The sequence below is a fragment of the Psittacula echo genome (genome assembly GCF_963264785.1).
Source record: "Psittacula echo genome assembly, chromosome: 2".
Classification (NCBI taxonomy): Eukaryota; Metazoa; Chordata; class Aves; order Psittaciformes; family Psittacidae; genus Psittacula; species Psittacula echo.
In genome coordinates this window covers 148,053,748-148,077,599 of record NC_137737.1, presented here as the reverse complement: position 1 = coordinate 148,077,599, position 23,852 = coordinate 148,053,748, and the positions used below count along the sequence as shown (strand labels likewise).

The window sequence follows — 23,852 nt, the reverse complement described above, 5'->3', positions numbered from 1 at the left end:
CAACTCCACTGATACCTCTTTTATTAAAGCCCAGCTGGTGTCAAATAGAAATGAAAACAACTGTGGCAGCTGATCAGTGATACATACACCCTCTGTACCTCAGTCTAGTCCAGCTCCCAAGAAACGAGTATGTACAGTGTTTTTACCACTGTAAGTTAAGACAGCAGTACCCTTGTGATGGTGAGGGGCCTCAGAGCCTTTCATATAGAAAAAATCCACTTGATTACCACTTGGTAAAATTGCTTTCACCTCCATTTAGGTGCACCAAGTGAAGATGTTTCTTCAGTGTATGCAATGGCATTCATTGCAAGTCTAGCAGACTCTCTATGGAATATTTTCCTTGCAGACTAAACCCAAAATTTCCATTGTTAAATTTTAATGCATTTTATTTCTGGTGTATCTCCTGATGCCGCATGTAGAATTGAAAAAGGATCTAAACAGGTTTTTTAGTTATTTTACAACAAAACCTACAACAATTTAATCTCTGTGTTCCTCTAAATTCCCCCTTATGCTGGAAAGGCTCCTGTGTTTATACACTCAGAAATCAAAATTGCTTACTGTGGTTTCATGTGCAAAGAATGATAGAGGAGATGGAGTGAGCAGTTTGGCCCTTGATCCCTTTCTAAGTTTGCAGCCTGTGGCAGAGTGTTTTGTTTCTGGCTATGCTGGTGTAAAAATCAAAGTAGCGTGATGAACTTGAATAACTCTGGCTCCAGCTTATCATTAACTTCAAGGGATTTACTCCACACTTTAATCAGTCACTGAATACATAATCTGACCCAGGAGGAGGTATAAAGTGTAAGTCAGTGCCTGATTTGGTCCTGAGCCAGTGCTGGTGAGAGAAGTGCTTTCAAGAGATTTGATAAAAGGTATTTCTTCGATAATGAACACTCCTACAGAAAGAGTCCTTATCAAATGTGCAACGAGTATGCTCTATCAAACATTTGCTTTCAACTTCTTCTGATCCTTTGTAAAGTAAAAGCTCTGGATAGTGAAGGAAGGGAGCTGGCTTTGGCCTCTTACGTGCAAGGTTATGGCATTGGGATGTGCTGGGTTCTGTGTCACCCCGTGTTCTGTGGGTGGAGAAGGGAATGCTGGAAACACTGCGGCTCAGTGGGACTCTTTGAGAAGGAGAGAGAAAATTACTCTTTTATTATAAGGTTTGCCAAATGATCTCTGAGAAAATGTGATATCATTCATATGCATTGCCAAGCTGGAGAGATGCCGCGCATCTTGGCAGCCATCTAGAGCTAACATATAATTCCTTTGGGTTGGTATGGGCTTTATCAGAGGCAGCTCCATATGCAGTATTTACATAACTGTGGTGGAGTGTGAGAATAAACACAGCTGTGGCATTGCCCTAAATATTTCAATTCAGCAGGGAATTAAGGGAACTTTATCACTGAACTGCAGATAAACAGAAGTCAGTAAGCAGTGGTCAGTTTAGCCAAGGAGCAAATCAAAGCTACAATGGCTGGACTGCTGGAAACATTTAAGTGCTTTAGTGTTGGAGTTTACTAAGGTCATTGGTATTGTTTTTGCTTTTCAAAAAATATGGAAATGCCATCAGTCAGCTGTTACACATAAAGCATCATCCAAATGGATTGGTGAATCAAAGCAGTGTAGGCTGGAAAGCAGAAAAGGGGAGGGTTTATAGGTACAAAACACTTTCAGCATCTGATTGCAGTCAGAGCGCATGGGTTTTCAGGAAGATTTTAAGTTTGGTTTAATATCTTCATCCCAATTGACTGAGGAGACAGGAGTCCAGGATCTTTAGTGGAAATCTGCAAGCCTGGTTTCCTAAGCATAGTTTAGTGCCCAGATCTTACAGCAGTAGCCAGCAGCAGAGTTCAGGCAGTTGAGGATTTAGGCTTTCGTCCTTAAGGTATGAATTAAAAAGGTGCCCTACCTAGCAGCTTCCACATCAGTGATGTTCACAGACATATTCCTTGGGCTGGACCAGTGCCATGGGTAAAGGAAACAATTTCAGGGCTGTCAAAGCAGCATTTATTCCCATTTTGAGCTCACTTTTGGAAAGTGTAATACATATTTTCCAATCTTCCTGTCACTCAGCTTAAAGAACGAGGTACACTTTCTGGAGTTGATAGTGCATCCCCATCAAACTTTAATGACTAATAAGCAGTCCCCAAAATAGCCCCATTAGAAGTCACTAAGGGATGATATTTTAAGAGTATTTTTGCAAGCATGGCTCCATTTGTGTGTATGCATATATATGCTAGAATATATCACAGTAGAATGTGTATGTATTAGAATATGCATAGTTTAGAACCTCTAAAACAGAATTGTTAAGAGCTGTCTAGATGTTCATTAAGGGACAGAATACTGAATACTTCAATAGCCACAATAAAGGGGAATACACTTTGATGAAATCTGAATGCTTATTTGTAAATTAATCCACTTGCCTTAAGTAAGCATTTAAGCATTTTCGAAATTGGAGGGAAGTGAGTTGCATTTGGAAACTCTTTCAGCTCTAGATAATGTATTTTTGAACCAAAGCCTGCTACAACTCTAACTTAAAAAGATACACAAGTTTGCTGCTGTTCCTTTTCAGTTGAAAAAGCAGCATGTTCTTATGAGTCTTTATAGTCCTTGTTCAGCGATTTGTTTACTGCACCATACACAGTGATTTTGGAGGTGGGAGTTCCCTCATAGAAACCACAGGCTTAGTAAAGAGTGTTGTTTCACACAATCCATACAGTGCATTAACGTTTTTCAAAATCAGCACAATACTGCTGTGCTATCCAAATAATTTTTGCCATCAAAAGAAGTATTAAAATGGGAAGTAGAGTGTGGGAAATTTTAAGTGCTGCTCCTGATTTTTACCCTGCTTTGTATGGGTAATATGCCTTTCCACCTTTTTGGTGGTGAAATGGGAAAGCTATCACTGATCTTACTTGTAGCATCTCCCACCACAAAGTGTCCTGTAAGCAGTAAGCAACATTTTACTGATTACCACAATGTGCTTTGAAAATCCAGGTCTGTATAGTTTGTCGATAATTGTCTACAAGAGTAAGTTCGAACTCGAGTTCATGTGGTAGTGGAAGAGCAGTGGTTCTGATGGAAAGACCAGGGTGTGGTAATGGCCAAATCATAACCATCAGGGACAGCTTTTTCTCTCAGTTCAGAAAAGAAGTGTGTGATTGGGAACATGCCTATCTATGAACATAGTTTTCTCATTCACCAGCCCTGTGTCATCTGTTAAGGTATTTTTCTTTTGGTACCTGAAGTTGAATCCTCAGGACATCCTGGAACATCTAAATAGCTTTTATTTTCAGACAGTGCTGAGCTGCAGCAGTTTTACTGAGGAAACCTGCATTATTGTGTTGGTTCAGTGCTTTCTGAAAAATAAACCTGCTTTTTAAGCTATCCAGAAGTGATTTAGGACCCTGAACAGTTCAGCTGCTGAGTTTGGAAAATCATGACCTTTTCTATCTTTAGAGCAGTGTCTACGTGGAGACCTCCCCTTCCCAAAATGGACAAACATGAGAGCAGCAGTCCTCGCTCTCCGGGGCCCAGAGAGCTGCACAGATTGAGTTGCGCTGTGTTCTGGGTTCTGCTCTGGTTTAACCAATTAATTAAAATGTTTTAATTGTTAGCCGAGCTCCAAATTGCAGTATTTTGTAATTGCATAACAAATATTTGCATCACAGTACTGTTTCGAACCTCAACCTGAATAAATTCCACTGAACTAATTACTTTTCTGCTACAGAAAGGCTTCATTGTGTGTCCCAGATAATGGGCAGCAATACACAGGACAGAACTACGTGTTTAGGCTCAGATCCCAGGTCGGATTTGTGTGGGTAATGTTCAGGGGCAGTCACTGTATGTGTGTAATGAAAAAACACAAGTGTGATACAGAGTTGAGTGATGGGCATTGCCCAGGGCTTGGTTTATAAATTGCTATATAAAGATAAACCAGGCTAATACTTTGTGTGTTATTTAATAAATGTTCAAGTTAAAGTGGCCCACAAGCTATAAAGAGCACACAAAGCCCCACTAATAACTTATAACTTCACTGAGAACAGAGCTGAAATAGCTGCTGCTGCCTCTCAAAGCATTTTTGTTGTTGTTAGCAAAGGTGTTGGCACAAATCCCATAACCATGATGGACAGGATTAATTTTCCTGAAAACTGTGTTCACTTGTGAGTTTCAAACCACAGTGGTGGGGTGGAAGCCCACAGGATGGTCTAGTAAGCATGGTTTTGGGGAAAAAAATACCTCTCTATAGGAGTCTGGAAAACTGTAAAAGATACCTGCTAGCAGCAATCATACGTTTGCAGTTAGCACTTTCTTGCTGCCACTCTTAGCAGGATCTAAATGGAGCACTGAGGATGTTTGTAAATCCTGGAGGTGGCCAATTGTGGTGGGCTTCTGTTTGATGCATAGTGGTGTCACTGAAACCACAGTGCAATCCTAAGAAAACTCCTCCATTTGAGATGACGGTGGTTTTCATTTAGCTCTGCATATGTAACATAAACACATTGAGAAACTCCAGCTAAAGAAGGCAGCAGCTTATCCCTGGCTTCTCCACAGTCATCTCCCATGCAGTTCTGGGTGATTGCCATGTCACTGAATGTGAAGGAGTGAATGCTCCTCTTGTCTTTATTTGAAACTCCTATTGACATGTTATATGTGGGGTTGCATCAGCAAATCCCCTTCTGAAGGATTTTACTGTAATGCCAGTACAGACCTGGCTTCAGTTAGAATGGTCCTCTGTTCAGGTGTGGTAAAGGTAAGTTTTTAGTCTTGGTATCAGTATCTTTCTTTTTAACTCACTGCTAACACTGAGCAAGGTAACAAATTTAGCTGCCTAACAGTCTCTAAGTGAACATAATGTTTTTCCCCCCCATTTTTCTAGACTTATTGAAGTTCATTCACCTGATGCCAAGCACACCGTGGTGCTCAGGAGTAAGGATTCAGCTACAGCCCAGGCCTGGTTCAATGCCATCCACTCCAGTGTCAATGAGCTCATCCCCAGGGTGATTGCAGAGGTCAGAGACCAGCTGGGTAAAACAGGGATTGCTGGAAGTCGAGAGATTAGGCATCTAGGCTGGCTTGCAGAAAAGGTAATGAAAACATTCTTATTTTCATTTCTAAGCTCGCTCTTTTTCTCTTTGCTCCTGAATTCAGCCTTGTCTGGAAGTGGAGGGTTCTGAGGTTTGCTTTCCATGAAAACCTTTTTTTCTTAAGGTGCCAATTTTTGTGTTTCTTTAAAAAAGCTAAAAAATAAAAATTAAAAAATATCCCAGAGTCTTTGCTTCTATATGCCAGTTAGCAAAGGCTTTCCTGAGGGATCAAAACTCTCATATCATTCACGTTCAGTAATGGGACATAAGTCACAAGAACTGACATCAGCCTTGAGCTCTGCTGTTATGTCTCCTGTTTGTGTACATGAATTGTCACCTTCCTACTCTCAGCCTGGGAAGTAACCAGTTACTTGGTCCATGGTCCACCCCTCCACTGTGTCTGGCCACAGACATCATCTGGAGCATGAGGTGGTGGTCCCGCTGCACCTTGGAGCTTGTTCTTTAATTGTAACCCTGCATTGAGCTGAGCTTTGTAGAAGGCTGAGCTTGCAATTGCAACTCTTACCCTGTGTCTTGCACAATTTGAGTCTCAAAGTATTTTATGTCACAGAGGAAACCTGGTGTTCAGTTCAAGAGTAGTTTGGAACCTATTCACCTGGTGAAAGCTGACATGTGAGTGCACAGGGATGGTAATAGTATGAGATGATCTGGTTTTAAATCAGTAGTCTTAGAATTTGTTTTAGGCACTGTACCAACTGGTAAGTGTTGGATTTGCTATGATAACAACGTCAGGACTGTGCCTAGAAATATCTCACATCCACATAGTGCCTGGGTGGCCATTCAGAGCATCTTTGCCTCTCCAGCTGCCGTCTCAACCTCTGCATCCAGCACAGATGTGGAAAGCTGTGATTGCCCTGAAAAAACTACTGTACATGTTAGCTCTCTCTGGGATTTTGTAGATGAAAATACGGGAGCCACAGATACAGGTGGTGTATTTCTCTTTACTGTCCTTTTAGAATTTTAGAATTTAGAATTTAGAACCATTAGTTTTTAGCAAAACATGGGTCTGTCCATACCGTTTGTAGCGAGGCAAAGATTGCAAAATCTTTCAGGCAGTTTCTTTATGTTTTCATGTCCCTCCCTCCAAGTTTGCAGAGTGGGGAGGACAGCGCAGCTCTGTAGGTTGGTGCCATAGAAAATGTAAAAATTTTGAGGAATAATTGGGGATTTAAACACCAAAGCATTGGTAAGTAAATATTAGCAGTTAAACTATGTAGCCATGGGGTCTTTAATCTTGTTTTCCTTTTTGTATCTGTTTCTATAAATTCATGAAAAGCTGAATATAAGACGCTTTTTCTGTTCAAAATCCTCTCCTCTGAAAGAGGGTAACTGCTCTGCAGCAGATCATACAGAGCTCATATATAAAATATTCACAGGTCATTTTAAGCAGACACATGGCATGCTTCTGCTTTATTGATTTCATCTCCTTGCAGTTAATCCACAACATCCTGTTCACACATTTCTTTCTCCTTTTTTTGCCTTACGGACTGAGATCTTAGTTTGTGTTACTCATTATGGACTGGTTCAAGGTCCTGCTGAATTTAATGGTGAAACTTGTGTTGCCATTAATAGAACCAGGCTGCAGCTCTATGCATGTTCCAGTATATTTACAGTGGCTGTCATCAAGAATTAGCCTTGAGAGATTTGCAGTGACACTGTTTCCCAAAAGCCAGCATGTTTTTTTCACTAAACAAACCGTCCAGAGCTGTGCAATAGTAATGAGTGAGGTCAAAAGTTCCCAACTTCCTCTCATGTCAGAGGCCTGTTGAGAAGTAGAGAAGATCACTACGTATGTTAAAAAGCCATGCAAAATTGCTTTTCCTTTGTTACTTGACTGTGGTTTGTAGAGCCTGTGTTAAAGAAATATAAACTGCAGTTTGGGAGAAGAAGGTATATATATTGTATATATGCAAAGTGTATATTTTTGTGCCATCTTTTAGAGATGGTGTTCACGGCGAGCACAGGGTAGTTCCTAGATGTTCCTTGTGCAAAACCTGGGTTTGCCATTGGGGAGAGATTAAATTTTGCAGTGATTTTTGGAAGCACACCAGGAATACTTGTGTGCTTCCGCATATACCCAGTGGTGGGTTGACCCTGGTTAGACACCAGGTGCCCACCAGAGCAGCTCCATCACTTCCCTTTTGCAGCTGAACAGAGGAGAGAAAATATCACAAAAGGCTGATGGGTAGAGATAAGAGCAGGGGGAGATCACTCACCAGTTACTGTCATGGGCAAAACAGAATAAACTTTGGGAAACCCCTTTAATTTGTTACCAACCAGAGTAGGGTAATGAGAAATAAAAACTAAATCTTAAACCACCTCCTCCCACTCCTGTCTTCCTCCTAGATTCAGCTTCACTCCCAATTTTCGCTACCTCCTCACCCCCAGCAGTGCATGGGGACAGGGAATGGGGGATGTGGTCAGTTCATCACACGTGGTCTCTGCTGCTCCTTCCTCCTCAGGAGAGGACTCCTCACACTCTTCCCCTGCTCCAGCATTGGGTCCCTCCCACAGGAGACAGTCCTCCATGGACTTCTCCAACATGAGTCCTTCCTGCAGGCTGCAGTTCTTCATGAACTGCTCCAGCGTGGGTCCCTTCCATGGAGTCATCCTTCAGGATCAGACTGCTCCAGTGTGCGCTTCACACAGGGTCACAGCCTCCTTCAAGCATCCCGCTGCTCTGGCATGGGGTCCTCCCTGGGCTGCAGGTGGGTATTTGCTCCACCATGGACCTCCACGGGCTGCAGGGCACAGCTGCCTCACCATGGTCTGCACCACAGGCTGCAGCGGAATCTCTGCTCCTGCACCTGGAGCACCTCCTCCCTTCCTTCTTCACTAACCTTGGTGTCTGCAGAGCTGTTCCTCTGACATTCTAAACTCCGTTTCGAAAAGCATCTTAGAGTGAAAGTTTTAAGACAGCTTTTATGGCATCGCATTATGTTACTTACATGGCACATCCTTACAGTGAGTTCTCAGCAAAATGGAACGATGCTAAGTGAGATGAATTCCTCGACTTGTTTAGGGAATGCAAAATGTAATCCCATAGAAATTTCACTGTAATTTGCTGTGATTACTCTCTGCTTTCATTAAGCTGTTTCCTGGTTTGACATTTTTTATATGTCTCTGCTCTAAACTTAGCTTTAAACTTCAACCTTTATGGTACTACAAAAATAGATTCATTAGCAAAGCCTCCCTCAGGTGCGTAACATTAAAATAAATAGTAGGTTATCTAAGGTACTAAGCAATTGCATGCTAACAGGCTTCTTACCCCTTCACCAAACTTCTCTGTGAAGGCAGCTCTAAATTTGTCATCTTCAGCATGACACATCCATTTCACAGATCCACCATCAAGTCCCTGGCTGTGCCATGGGGTGGGGAGGGAGGATCTACTTGCAGGTAAAACAAAGAGCTCTGCATCACTTTAAGAAAGCAAATGCTTACTGTGGCGTTGTAGATAAGGAGAAAAACAGCCAGAAGCAATCATTAGAGATGCCATATTCCCTCTTTTATTAAGGCACCAGCCTTGTCCTGACCTTGACTTTATGGGAAGGATTTCTGAAGCTGGACAAGGATTAGGGAAATTTATTAGTCACCAGCATCCTAAAACTTTTCTGCAACACAGAGAAATGTCAAGTACTGTTTAGTAAGTATGTGCTCTCCTCATCCCCTTTTCTTTCTTGTATTTGTCTTTTCACTTCAGCAAGACCTGTGGGATTAACAAGCATTCTGAGCTGGAGGGAACAGCTACGTGTGGGTTTTAATCTTTTCAGGTCTTTTCATTTTTTTAATGCTCCCTAAAAAGATACTTCTGTAACCAAATACAAAAAAAAGAAGAAGTTAGTAATTGGTAACGTCATCCTAACTGAGGAGCTTTTCCATGTATATGTTCATTGTCACTCTTCTTTCCAGGAATGCTTCCAATCCTTGTAGAAATGACTTTTCCACCTCCATGTTCCCCACTTTTTAATAGTTCTGTGCATCCCATGGCTTATAGAGGAGCTGAAACAAGCATCACTGCTTTCCTTCTCACGTTTATCTACCTACCACTAAGATCCTTTGTGAGGAGCACATTTTGCTCTTGCACTGGAGAGCTGAAACACTGAGGAAATGGCAGTTTATTTTATCACTCATAATGTCTGCTCAAGTAGACCGAGATATTGTTGGCAAAAGCTTTATCTACATTTTTGCCTCTTTAAGGCAAACACAGAAAGGTGTTCTGGCAAAAGTGGTTTTGCAAAGGTGGCTTTTGCCAGTTCAGCAGTCAGCCATGTAGGCAAAAGCGTGACTGGTTTCAGGGGAAGGTGAAGCTGTAGCCGAGTGCCAGGCTTGTAGCTGGGTCAGTTAAAAGAAACAATAAAACTCCAAGCCGTGTGTCTCTCCCTGTCCTCACTGTGCCAGTGACACTTCAAATGTAGGCTTAGAGGAGACACAAAGCACTTTGGCAGCCAGAGACTGTTCTCCTTTCTGGATGTCAAATATCTTACAGGCAGTTAAGTACAGGCTTCTTAAAATGATCTCAAAGCTCCTTTGAGAAACTTAAAAATAGGAGTTGCTGCAAGTTGTCTTTTGTAATGTTAATATCCGAAGCTGCGGAAAAATCTTTTCTCACCAGATCTCAACCCCAGCACTTGCTTCCTGTTCATGTTGCTCTGCCTGCGCAGGGCAAGTGTGTCACTGCTCCCACAAATCTGGTCTGGGGATCAGAGAGGAGAAAACACTTGATACAGGATGGGAAGTAACCAAAGCGGCACAGTGAATCGTGGTTGTTCTTATGCTCCTGACACTATCTCTCAAATGAAAAGTGTGCTAGTATATTATAGGCTGTTCAGTCTCCTCAAACCTTAGGCAACCGTATCATGGTGTTAGAGCTGAAGTGTGAGCATGTCACAGCAGAGTGATCTTCGATACCGAGCTGTTACTGCAGTATTATATTTATCTTCCTGCTGTTGCTCTAATTCAGAGGAGTTAGTGATAACAGCAAGATTGTGAGCCATGCAGGCTGTCCAAACAAGATGTAGGCAAATAACATGACAGTGTATTTGAGGGGCTTTTTTTTCCGAGTATGAAATGAAAACATTTCTGTTTTACCATTTCCTTTGGAAGTATGTTCACTGGTTAGCAAAACAAATAGCAACAGACACGCTATCTCATTATTCTCATCACAGACAAATGAGTTTTCAAAGAACAAAAGAGAAGCTTGAGTTTTAAAATTTTATGTAATTTCCAAACTGTAAAAGCGAGCTTAATATGTCTTTGCACATGAAAACCACCAGCCCATCACGTAGTTAAAACATTTTGCCCTTATTTAACATTGTGAATATCTGATTTTAAGCACCTTCCCCTGAAGCACAGCAGCTGCTAGGCAGCATTTTAAAAACCCTTGCACAGTTGTGCCCACGGTTGGGGCTGCTGCCACCCCCCTTAGCTCTCCCAGCTCTTCACTGCAGTGGTGGCAGTTCTTGTCTGACCCTGAGCCAGATCAGATAGTTACGCTGGTAGAAAACTCATTGCTTTCAGTGGGGTGGCATTAGTTTTCTGCAGGTTTTGTGAAAAATTCAAGTCCCAGTACAAGAGAAGTAGCAACAGCCTGTGGCAAGGGGTAAGGGATTGGGAAACCTCGGTGCCTGGCAGGTTCATGGAGCAGATTCTCCTGGAAGGCATGCTAAGGCACGTAAAAACCAACAAGGTGGTTGGTGACAGCCAGCATGGCTTCACTAAGGGGAAATCCTGCCTGACCAATTTCGTGGCCTTCTGTGATGGGGCTACGGAACTGATGGACAGGGGCAGAGCAGTTGATGTCATCTACCTGGACTTGTGCAAAGCGTTCGACACTGTCCCACACGACATCCTTGACTCTAAATTGGAGAGACATCAATTTGATGGGTGGACCACTTGGTGGATAAAGAACTGGCTGGATGGCTGCACGCAGAGAGTTGCTCACTGTCCAACTAGAGACAGGTAACAAGTGGTGTCCCCCTTTCGGTGTTGGGACCGATCCTGTTCAACATCTTTGTCAGCAACAAAGCAAGTGCACCCTGAGCAAGTTTGCTGATGACACCAAGCTGTGTGGTTCGGTTGATACGCTGGAGGGAAGGGATGCCATCCAGAGGGACCTCGACACGCTTGTGAGGTGGGCTGATGCCAGCCTTATGAAGTTTAACCATGCCAAGTGCAAGGTCCTACACCTGGGTCGGAGCAATCCCAGGCACAGCTACAGGTTGGGCAGAGAAGAGATTCAGAGCAGCCCTGCAGAGAAGGCCTTGGGGGTGTTGGTCGATGAGAAAATGAACATGAGCCGGCTGCAGTGTGTGCTCGCAGCCCAGAAAGCCAACTGTATCCTGGGCTGCATCAAGAGGATCATGACCAGCAGGTCGAAGGAGGTGATCCTGCCCCTCTACTCTGCTCTTGTGAGACCTCACTTGGAGTATTGTGTGCAGTTCTGGTGTCCTCAACATAAAAAGGACATGGAACTGTTGGAACAAGTCCAGAGGAGGGCCACGAGGATGATCAGGGGACTGGAGCACCTCCCGTATGGAGACAGGCTGAGAAAGTTGGGGCTGTTCAGCCTGGAGAAGAGAAGGCTGCTTGGAGACCTCATAGCAGCCTTACAGTATCTGAAGGGGGCCTACAAGGATGCTGGGGATGGACTCTTCATTAGAGACTGTAGTGACAGGACAAGGGGTAACGGGTTCAAAGTTAAACAGGGGAAGTTTAGGTTGGATCTAAGGAAGAAATTCTTTACTGAGAGGGTGGTGAGGCACTGCAGTGGGTTTCCCAGGGAAGCTGTGAATGCTCCATCCCTGACAGTGTTCAAGGCCAGGTTGGACAGAGCCTTGGGTGACATGGTCTAGTGTGAGATGTTCTGCCCGTGGCAGGGGAGTTGGAACTATACAAGGTCCTTTCCAACCCTGACTATTCCATGATTCTATGAAAAAGGGCTGCCTTGTTAGGTAGTGGGTAATTCTTTCTCTGGGCTAGCTGCCTCATCAGGCTGCACAACCTGAACCAGCAGCATGTTCAGGAATAAAAACTGGGTTATATAAATTCCCATGTCTTTCTTCTAGCCCTGGAAAATACCTGTGCATGTTTAGGCTGAAGCTGCAGCAAGTTTTGGGTTGTACTGCGTCTTAACCCCCAGTGGAAATCTGGGTATGGTTTAACCAGATAAATAACCTGGCAGAAACATGGGGTTTGCTAAGTGAGCTACTACTCAAATGCCTAATTTCTTTGCAAAGAATTTACATTCCTGTAGTGTGATCTCCTTTGCAATTTCTGGCCTCTGCAGGGCTTTTTTTTCGTTCTTTTCTTTCAGTCTGTTTTCTTTACTAATTATCTAGGTATGGTTGGAAATACAACCATCTGTAATGCCAAGAAGAAGAGCAAGGCAATTTGGTCCTGGCCTCCCGTTTTGACTGGTTAGAGAAAGATACAATTTCTCATATTGACAATACACAGCTGGTCATAATCTTAAAATTGATCTGACCTTCTGGAGATTACACATCCCCCAAATCAGAAAATCTTCTGAGTGTCCTAAATTAGAAATTGTGCTTTTTAAATCCCACCTAATTATTCGCTGTGGAGCACTTACATCCGAATGAAACGTCCTGCTTTTGCCCTGTGTCACTTAACCTTGCAGCTTATTAATTCTGGAACTTATTTGTTTGCTTTGTAAAACACCACAACACAGCACTTAATTACATTAACAGTCTTCATTATCTGGGATAACGATCAGCCTGTTCTTAGGAAAGACGTAAACCTGAAATAGCATGAAGAGTAATTTCCTCTCCCAGCTTCAGCAAGGTTCCTTCACAGGCCACTTTTATCAGCAGTAACATCGTTCTCTTCTTGCTGTAGGTGCCTTTAGTAAATGAGTACGTTAATGAAAACTCAGCCTGAAAACAGCCATTTCATTCACCATACTGTTTTAAATGCTTTGCCAGTCTTTATCCGTAACACACATGCTGTTTCTGCCCATGCCACTGAGAGCTGAGCAAATGATAAATCAAAGTCAGGCAGAACTGCTCAGTGCAAGGGGATTGGAAAGAAGAATAAGTGTATATAAATCATGAAAAATTACAGGAGTATGATGGTAAATGCGTGAAGCACCTGAGCTTGAAAGTCTGTATTTCTGCAGCACAGTGTGGTTGTTGCAGTGAAGGAAAACCCATCTGTTGGGTAATTACAGAGCACAGTGAGTGAGTGAGCACCACTGGGCCTGTGGTAGCCTTCAGGTGTAAAATTATTCTTGCAGAAACAGAGCTGAAGTGTAAACCAGGGCCCTACATGTCCCCTCGCCCCTCCCATGAGGGCTGTCTTGAGTTCTGGCTGGATCCCAGCAGAGGTAATAACATCCTGCCCGCTCTCCCTCTGCCTCAGTTTTGATCTAACCATCCTTAAAACTGAGGTAACTTTTGCCATAAAACACAGCATATTGCTATCGCTGTTCGTATGAACCCCAGGAACAACGAGAATGTTCCTTGTTAATGTCACCCCACCATGGAGATTTATTTAACTTCTCCCTTCCTGCATCAGGGGGAATTGTGAGCCTGGAGACGATTCCTGCTCTGGCAGCCATGCCTGCTTGGGCATGGGGGGACATGGACCATAGGTGGGATCCATGTGGTGGCCCATGGCTCTTCTGCAAGAGGGACCTCTGCAGATGTCCCCCCAACAGACCCAGAGCAGGGTTTGAGAGGGGAAATGATGGGCTGTAGCTTGGAAGTAGGAGAGGATGCTGAAAGGAAACAGGGGGGGTTCACTGCTTCCCGGGGTGTGGGAGCTGTTCCTCTCAGTTCCTCCACTGTGGTGTGGTGATGGCTGTGGGAGCACGTACTGGCGTGGTCCTGAGCACCGACCACTTTGCACAGCATGGATGCTTAACACTTTCTTCTGCATAACCAAACCCAAACTGCTGCTTGGCTGGGCTTTTGGTAGACGAGGGTTTTTCTTCCCAGATCTTGCTGAATTTTTAGGATGTTGGGCCTCTCCATCTTTTGCCTTGATAGCTACAGTTGGATCTGTCCAAATGGTCTATCACGTGTGTGACGGGTCAGTTCACCTTTTGCAGCTTTGCAGGTTTGAAAGCCTGTGTTTGAATGTATTTGCAATCAAGTTCAGTTGGACAAAACCAGGAAAGGTGCAGGTATGATACGAAGGAAGGCTTTGATCCCCTTCTGTCAGAAGCAGGTGAAAGGCCTTCTTTTTTCTCTCAGCCTCTGACAGTAAATGTTGCAAGACAGACAGTGATGGAATTGAAGACAGCAATGTTCCTTGGTTTTCAAATGTGATTTAAATGCAGCATAAGCCTATCCTTATAAAACACGTCTCATAAGGAAGAAGAAACCTCTGCTGAACCCATATCCAGCCCTGCTGACAGGGGGAAACAATGGGTGCCCTTCCCAATTATTTTAACTACTTTAGCACCAAAACAAATGTTTTCCTCCTGCCCCAATGTGTTTCTGCCTCCTTCCCCTGGTGCAACTAGGCTATCAGCATTTGATGGGGTAGGAAAGGGGAGTGCCTGTTCTTGCCCCAGCTGTAGGAGGCAGGATGGGAGAATGCAGACCAGCATGTTGGGATGAGCTCCTTCCCCAACCAGCACTGGGCATTTGGAGATGCTGTGGCGTAGTTATCCAAGGTGGATAAGCTGCAGTTAAGGCAGTGCTCTGGGGCGAACTCATCTGAAACAAAAAGCAAGGCAAATGCAGACTGAGCAATAGGAAAGCCCTGAGCATTGTCAACCTCATTGACCACACTGACCCAAGCAGTGCTGCGGACACCCAGCTTGCCCTCCAGCCCCTAGATCCCACTTCAGTTGTACGGGACAAGCAGACTTATTCTCAGATCTCTCAGGCTGATCTACCCTGAGTACACATCACTGCGGCATGATCACTGCTGAGAAAGACAGGGTTTTGCAAGAGCTACACCCTTGCACCATGTCTGTTTCCTCATTTGTCTGCCTTTTGCTGCTTACTGGCTGCACATAGGAAGTTTGAAAGGAAAGGGATTGTCCACCTTGGAAAATCCCACATTTGCCAAACACTGAGTGCCCATTGAGCTGTGTTTTCTCTGTTCAAAGTTACCGTGTTCTCATTTTCTGGTTTTGCCTACTGAAGTTAAAAATCACCTTCACGGGAATGAAGGGGCCCATTAGGGGCATGTTGACCTTCAGGCTCTGCCCAATATGAATTCCTCTCACCCCAGTCATCAGGGTGGGGGGGAAGTGTTCAAGCACAACAGTACTGCCATTTCAGCTTTTTGATTAGTGGCATGAATAAATAGATTAGAAAGCAGCAGAATAGGCCATAAAACCCACCCTCTTCTCTCTGCCCTGCAGCCCTTTTCCCCCTAGAACCCTCCACTGATTCTGGAGGAAAATACTGTCAAAAGTGGAGGCATTCCTAGTAAAAATGCCCTAATTTAGAGGAAAACATTTGGGGGTTTTTCCCTGTCTTTTTGCACAGTGTTGCCCCATCCTGCTTGCTCACTCAGCTTGCAATCAGAGGTGCGTTGTCTCTGCTCACAAGTGCTTTTAGGGCAGATGACCTGGTTAATGTTTGAGGGGTGTTGCGGAAGAGCAAAGTATCAGTGCTGGTACAAGCAGAAGCAATACATGCCTTGTATCCTGGTTTTTGCCAAACAACTGTTAACAGAGAAAAATAAACAGATATTTCTAAAAATACCTTGAGGAGAAGCTGTGTTCTCTGTTGGAAAGAGGGGTTGACCTTTAGAAGAATAGAGTTTAAACAAAAACATAGTGGAGAGAGAAAAGTTATATGCGTTAGAATTTTCACTGTAGCAAGACAGTCCCTCAAAGCAGACTCTACAAATCCAGCCCAATTCAAATCCTCAACCTCTGTTTATGTAATAGGTTCCTAAGGCTATTAACGCCAGCCTTTTACCTTATTATTGTATCCTGTGAAAATAAAATTACACCCATAATACCATGACAGCCCTTACAAAAATGTGCCATTAGACAATTATATTGCAACGCAGCAACTCTAGAGACTGTGGGGAAGTGTTTCTTGTACAGCCTAATTGTTGTATCAATAGCATTTTCAACACCCTGGTTACTGAGGAAGAAAGAAAATGATGATACCATATGTAAAATAGCATATTTTGAAGTACTGATTCCAGGGCCTGGCTGTGACAAGAGTGCTTGAGTTATGACTGAAATCCTTGTAAGAACTGTACTTGAAACAAATCCATGATTGAAAAGGTTTCTTGTATCATTCCTCTTTTCTCTCCCACTCTTAAACTAGTGTCTGTTTTATTTTAGTTATTTTGAGATGGGAAATGTTTTGACACTGGAGTTTTAACTAAAAGAAATACTAGTGCTGATGAAAAAGAAATCCTTTTATTCCTTTCCTCCACATCCTTCAGTTCTGAAGATTTGTTTCTGCCTGCAAAGGTATCCTCTCTGCTTAACTGGGCAGTAATTGATAGTGCGCATCACGATAATTAGTCTAACAAGTCTCCTAAACCCCAAGCCCCACAGTTACCTTTAAGTTCCACATTGCTTTTACTGCAATGTAAATAAAAGCTTTAGGAAAGGAATGAATAATAAAAAAAATGATAGTGAGGAAGCCTCCTTGCTCTCTCCAAGGGGTTTTCTCTTCTTGTTTTTAATGAGGCCCATATTAGTTGTCATTTGTACCTTCCCTGATGAATAGTTTGGAAGAAAAGCTTTCTCTGTGCACAGCAAAGTTTGTGCCAAGTTGCTGACCTTTGCTTTTGGTGAGACCTCATTTGAGTCTCAGTCCCAAGCCCAAACATATTGTTGGATCAATCATGTTGATTTTTGGCTCTGGTAGTAATGTGCAGCTAATGAGTTGCACGGTATACACATTAACCTCAGACCTGACAGCGCTAATGCCAGGCACAGAGCAGAATCGTGCTGGGGCTGCAGGAAAGAAATACACTGCTGGCATCTTAATAGAAGAAGACAATTAAAAACAGTAGGGCAGTATCACAGGTTCACTGCTTGCGGGATGTGGAATTTAATCAAACCATTAAAAAACAAACCATCAAAAACCAAACCATCTTCTGTCTGTTCAGGAAAAAAAATAATCTGAACACTAAAGGTGCTTTATGAACTGTGAAATAGAGAGGAAAGCCTGAACTTTTAAACAGTAAGATAATGATTTCACTACCAAAAGGGAATCTGCTTTGGGGAACAGCCATTGAATAACATTAGATTTAACCTTGTCAGAGATTACCATCTAATGATTATCATGGCATTGCAAAGAATTTGGGAGCATTGCTGTATTTTTTTGATTAGTAGGTACCTTATTTAGCAATACTTGAGCAAAGTTCTGTCCTCATAAGTAAAATTCTTAAGACCTATTGTTGAATTGCCACAAACAGCCAGCATCACTGGTTTTGAAAGCAGCTGTGCCTGATCACTTCCTAAAGCACACTTCCATTGAAAGGCCAGATTCTGATCTCATTTTACAATTGTAAATTTAGGGAGACACAGTATTTTGCTAATCATCCCCATGGAGAGGTGGGCAGAAATCCCGATATGCACAATATCCTTCTCCTGGCTGTTTTCCTCACTTGAAGGATTAGGAAAGAAAGAAATTGTTGCACAATGACTACATAGAAAGCAACATTTCCAGTTTTAATGTAAGCCCTAAATAACCAGCTGCAAGGGACAGAGAAATAGGGATGGAATAAATGTTGTTTCTCAAGTCACGCACAGTTTTATGTTCTCTTTGTGCTATGAAAACTGATCAATAAGGCTGAAGGACTGTTAACTGTTTCAAACAGAAAATCCAGGGAAATCAGATGGAAACCCCCAAAGTATACAGAGGTGTAATCTTTGGTGTTCACATTAGACTTTGGATGCAAGATAGGAAAAACAGCCTGATAGGGATAGGGTGAGAAAGGGGTCAATGGGTAGGGTCAATGAGTAGGACAGTCCAAAATGGGATCTTCTGGAAGAGCAACGTTCTCTAGATATGTGATAAACTGCCCCATCCTTGTGTTGTTTCAGGTAAGAGTTCCCCATACAGGCAGCATTATAAAGGCCTGGAAAGGGTGGACATGAAAGAAGTGGCCTCATTTGTGACATTTGGGACGTATCCTATCATATATACCAAGGAGTAGAGGAAGTGGGTCCTTTTGTATCCCTCCTGACCTCATGGCAGAACCTATTGGGATGACATTGGATTTTTTTCCAGCACTAGCACAGCACACAGAAATAATGCAATTCTGAAACAGAGGTGTGGTATACTGTCCTTAGTAATAACCACACAATAGAATCCATGGAAAAGTCTGCAGTCTGATTTAGAGCTGCTCTTGCTGAAATGTCCCACATTTTTCCTGGTCTAATAGTGACGTTAAGTATTTTTCTCTTATAACAGCTTAGTCTTTTTTCAGAAAAGAAAGCAGCAATAGAGTCACAGCTATATCAAACAATAGAAGTTAAACTTATGGGAGATAGGGTTGAGAAGAAGTTGCTAAAAATGGTAGCAGTTAGATGGCACGCTGTGGTGAAGGGTGAGCTATCTGGTCAGCAACTTCAGCAAAAGCACACCCATTCTTCCAGCTACAACTGCAAGACTGTTGAGGACCATCTCACAGATCTAGATGGATACGCTGGAATACTTTTTTAAGTATAGGGATTTACACACCCTCCTTTGTATTGGCTTGTACAGTGCTCCTGTTCAATAGCCAGGGTACAAAAAGGGGCTCTGGAGCCAAAGGGACTGTTTCTTTACGTGTACATCAGCAGGAGACCCTGAGGGGGGGTTTGGACCTGCTGCTCCCAATGGAGTGACATTGCTACTGAAGGCAAATGGACTTACTAAAGGTTTTCTCAGATGTTATTTGGATTCCAGGAGTTCCAGGTGCTCAGACTGTAACAGTAGCCCTGCTGGAAGGAAGCACCTGGGTTTTAATCACTAGATGCTAACGGCTGTTAGCCGCAGTGAAGATTCCTGAAACTGTGTGAACACATCGTGTTATTGTTGGGGCTTTTTTTATTTATGCATTTCTGCTGAGCAGATGCTGCTGTGCTGACATTCATTTGTTGATCTTGTGCTGAAAATAGTTGCATACATCGGCCAGAGTAGGCTGTCGATGTGTAGTATGGATATAGCTGCTTTTTTGTGCTTCGTACTGGAAATATCAGTGGTGTTTATGGAAATGGCTCTAAAAAGTTCACTTTGAGGAGAAGCCTGCAATGGAAATAGAAGCTTAGCTATTTGTTTATGGAATGAAGGGCTTGTACATTATTATGAAAAGAAGTGGTTTATGGTGTTGTCTCTGGCCTCATGTCATTCTATGAGGCTTTCTGTAGGGTACTTCAAGGGGGAAAAGCTTAGAACTTTAGGTTTAAACATACACGTGTTCATTCCACTTGAAAAAATGCTTATTATTGCCTTGTTCTTTGGATTCCTGACTCGTACAGTTAAAGAATACAGTAATTTTCTTACACCTAAACTTCCAAAACAGAGGTTTAAATCTGCTCGTCCAAAACTGCACTTGGGTTTTAACAAGGCAAAGACAACTGGAAGAGATGGAAGAAGCTGGAGGTATTGCAAAGAAGAGCATGGCTGTGGGGGTAGTGTGAGAACGTTTTATGTGACGTCTTGAGGGCCCCTGCTTTTGTGTTCTATGGGGAAAGTTGGTTGTTGAGGATGAGCTGATTTACTGTTGGGTTCTTGCTTTGTTGTTGCTAGAGTTTGAAATGAGGAAGAGAGGAGCAGTGATTCTGGTGGTGGCTGTTGTGGTTAATAACATAGTATTAACTAATAATAAATAGTATTAAGAATTATGTTAATATATGAGTGCCTAGCCAGACCTGGAATGCCATGGTGTGAGATTGAAGCGTAAATAGTACCAATAGGAGCAGACCCTGCTCTGAACTCCAAACCATCTAAGTGGGCAAAGTAAAGGAAGGAGGAAACAGGGAACAACTCATTAGATCTTGTGTCTCTGCTGTGATTTTTGTTCCTGTGAGACATAAGCCAAATGGCCAAGTGCAGAAGGCTGAATAGACCTTGAAAAGGAAAGACTGGGACAGCACTTGAAGAGATTGAGAGATGAAGCTGAACAACTGGAGCCTGAGGGAAAGTGACATTGGCAGGAGCAGCCCATTGATGAGATGTAGAGACTGTTGGGCACAGGCACGTGTACAAATTATGTGGTCTGGAAGGTGTTGAAATATCCCCTGTTGGCAAGAATAAAATCAGCCTTCTCTGAACCTTTCAGAACCCTCTAAGATTAATTCTTCACAGCTGCAAGGAGACCACAAAGAGAGGAATTTTAGCTTCTTTGTCTTCTTCCCCTTCAGATTGGACAGAGGGGCTGTTTGCACTCATCAAAGGTCATGTACATCATCAGTTTCCATTAGCCCGAACATGTCAATTAAAACTTCAGTCTCTAGACCCTTCAAATAACTTGGAACAGCTGCTTGCAAGCACAAGCAGAAGGAATGGGCTGTGGTTACAGGATCACATCCAAGTGAGTGAACAGAAAAGCAGTCACGAGGAGCCAACCACTAACTGATACTGGTTACACACCTGTAGCCCTGCCTGGACCTGCAAAGGGGTTTGGGAAACAACAGCATTGCAGGCTGCCCTGCTGAGAAATTAAATGTAAGAACCCCAGTCTCAGGGGTAACACAGATCACAGACTGCTTTTCTGCTAGGGGAGCAAGTAGTCATCATGTTCTCTTGTGTCAGTTTAGTGCCCAGGACTGAGCGGCTGTGAAGGTTATGTGTACGTGTAGATAACAGCAAATGAGGTGTGCTCCAGACCTCCTCTTTCGCTTCCCCTTCTATCACTCTGCAATCTTCCTCTGGCATTCCCGGTCGCTGACTGCCGCTTCCTGTGATTTTAGCTGAGTTATCTGAGGGTGCATGCTGTCTGAGGATGTGCTTTTTAATAAATAGTGATTTTAAAGGGGCGCTGGTTATATGCATGACAATGTGATAATAGCTACCATGGCATAATTTAGGAGTAAATCCATTGACGTCAGTAGAATTGGATGGACATAAATATAATTGAAGTTAGATCCTATATTTTTAAGGTTAAGACTAGAAAAGGCTGCAACTTACTCTCCCCCCTCACTTTCTTTTCTCTTTCAAGCCCTGCCACAAATATGAACATTTTAATTGGGATTTAGTCTATTTCTGCCCAGTTTAATCAAAGATCTGTCAGTAAAGAATTTTAGGAGGCGCAGAGGTGAAGTCCTTCTGACCCCCTACCTATCTTTAGAAAATCTCACTGGCTGCGGGTTCTGAAAAACCTTGGCAGCAGTTGTTCTTTTTTGCCATGGTCAGTTATGTCAAGTAGCGTATCTGTAGCTATGTTTAGTTCTGAGCACAAACATGAGGCAGAAATGGAAGCTTTTTGGCAAGCAAAGATCATGATTTTCAGCCCATTCGCACAGAATGGTGTTAATTAATAGATTGTTTTCTGACAAATAGTTAATTGTGCCTGATTTCCATATGGCTAAGGAAATAAAAAAGCATGGTATTTAAAAACCCAGAAATTTTGGTGTGAAACTGCTGGTAGGATATCCAATCCAATCCCACTTGCTATACTTCTAAAATGGGTTATGTGAATTTTAGTATATGACAATGTTAATGAAGTACATAGTTTCCACTTTTCTTTTTGCAGTTTTATGCTGGTGTTACTCAACTGAGTTACTTAAGATTTTTTATATTAGTATGTTTAAGATGTTTAGGTCAGTGCAAACTACAAAAGAGATCCCAATGAAAAGACAAAGATTTGTCTCCGTAGTAGGAATAAAACCAGAAGAAATAATATGTAAAATTTCCCAGTGACTTCAGTACAAACAGATTTCTAACACCAAGAGTAGAATTAGGTGTAGTCACTTTGTAATATTCATACATGTTTGTCTTCTTGGGGTTTTCACTGTCTTATAGCTGCAGAAGCATAGCAGCTCTATGATGTTCATGTGACCCTCAGCCAGTTCTTACTGTAAGTTGCTGGCACTTGCTGCCTGGGGTGATTTATTAGCCCACAGCAGGGAAGAGTCTTCCATTGAGGAATCAGTTCACGAGACTTTGCATCTCTCGTGCCAAAAATAATTTCTCTTTGGATATGTGATGTGATTGTTAAGAGATGTGAAACTCAAATGCCATTACCAGGAAGTTCTTTATTTTATTAAATTATGTATTTCAGGGATAATTCTTACATCTCAAACCCTAGTTTTCCATCCTGGCCCCGGGGAGATAACCTGCAGCATGCAATCTGTTTATACAGCTTTAGAAATCAGCTTTATTCCTCGCAAGTTTTTTTTCTTGAGGAATGTTAATTTCTCAATAGAATTGTCCTATGGGTAGTTAAATGCTGTGATTATTGCAAAACTGTGAAACACTGAGAATTAGAACCAGATGAAGAGCATTAACTTTCAAAATTGCATAGCTTATAGTATGTAATTTGCTGATATTTGTAGGATTTGGGTCTGTAGATTGATGGACCTCACTGTGTATCTTTTAGTAATCTAGATGAAATAACATGGTGCAGCACTAAATCCATTTGTCCTGTGTGGCTAGTTTAAAGCTCAGCGTAGATAACTGCCAAGTAGAAGGTTCTTTATGTTTGTCTTCCTTGTATGGCTCTGTTGAATATTCATAGTTTCTGTTAACACATGCCCTTCGATTTTGCTCCATTTTTGTTGTAGATAGTAGATTAATTAAAAGAGTTGTTGCCATAAACCCCTAGGCTGTGATCTTGTCAGATCTTGTAATATAAGCAGTATCAGGTCTGGGAAAGTAATGCCTCTTGAGAAGTGGCATCCTGATCATAGGTCCAAACCTCATAGCTTGAATACTCAAGGGAGAGCTTCTATTACTGGCTTCTAAAATGAAGAGGTTTTATGAAAACTGAGCTCTTGTTTTTATTGTAGGTTCCTAGCCACAGAATAAAGCGTGAAACTACGGAATGCCAGCAAAGTGAAAAGACTTGATGTATCAGCAAGAATTAAAAATGTATTTTAAATACCAAGCAAACCTCAGACTGATTTTCAAGCCCCACTTGACATCCCCAAGAGAGCTGTGGCTGACTAGAGCTGGTAATACTGGTTTCCAGTTAAAGCTGCCTTGTCAGTTATTTTTGCAGCGTTAGGGATGTGTGTGCATTTCTTCATGTGGCAGATAGGTAGTGGTGACAGCTCTCCAGGAAATCACAGGACCGGTGACAAACTGCAGTTATCCTTTAGCTCTGAACGTTCTCTCCTGAGTTCTTGCTACTTACCCATTTTCTCTGTGACCATCAATCTCCTGAAATTTCTTTGGCAGGGTCAGAGTAATGACCATATTAAAAAAACATTTAGCTAAACCCCAGATTTGAATGTTCTGTTAGTTTTCTGAGCAGGTAACAATATCTGACCTCACGGTATTCCCAGGACCACAATGGCATGTGCTCCAGCATGGGCAACAATTTCCTAGCGGTGAAACTGGCCAAAGACTAAGATAGAGTAGCTGGGGAAGGTTTTACAGAACAGGTTAGATAAATCTTGGGAGCAAAGTCTGACCTTTCCTAAGCAGGGGCTGAATAAGTTGATCTTTTAAGTCATCTAGGAGTGTGTGAAAGATAACTTCCTGACACAGCTGGTGAGGGAGCTAACTAGGGAAGGCACCCACTGGATCTGTTGCTTGTGAACAGAGAAGAGCTCATGGGTGATGTGATGGTTGGAGGCCGTCTTGGGCATACTGATCACAACATGACAGAGTTTTCAATTCTCAAAGAAGTAAGGAGGGGGTC

At 42.6% G+C, this 23,852-nt stretch overlaps 1 protein-coding gene across 1 annotated transcript in view; it reads left to right on the top strand.

The window, feature by feature from the left end:
* Window positions 1-23,852, top strand: part of SNTB1 (syntrophin beta 1) — a gene marked incomplete at its 5' end in the record, with an annotated part of 111,158 nt that overhangs the window by 66,553 nt on the left and 20,753 nt on the right. Inside the window, one exon of the mRNA XM_080610731.1 lies at window positions 4,880-5,087. Within this exon, the coding sequence (XP_080466857.1) occupies window positions 4,880-5,087 (208 nt within the window). The remainder of the gene's footprint in view (window positions 1-4,879; window positions 5,088-23,852) is intronic.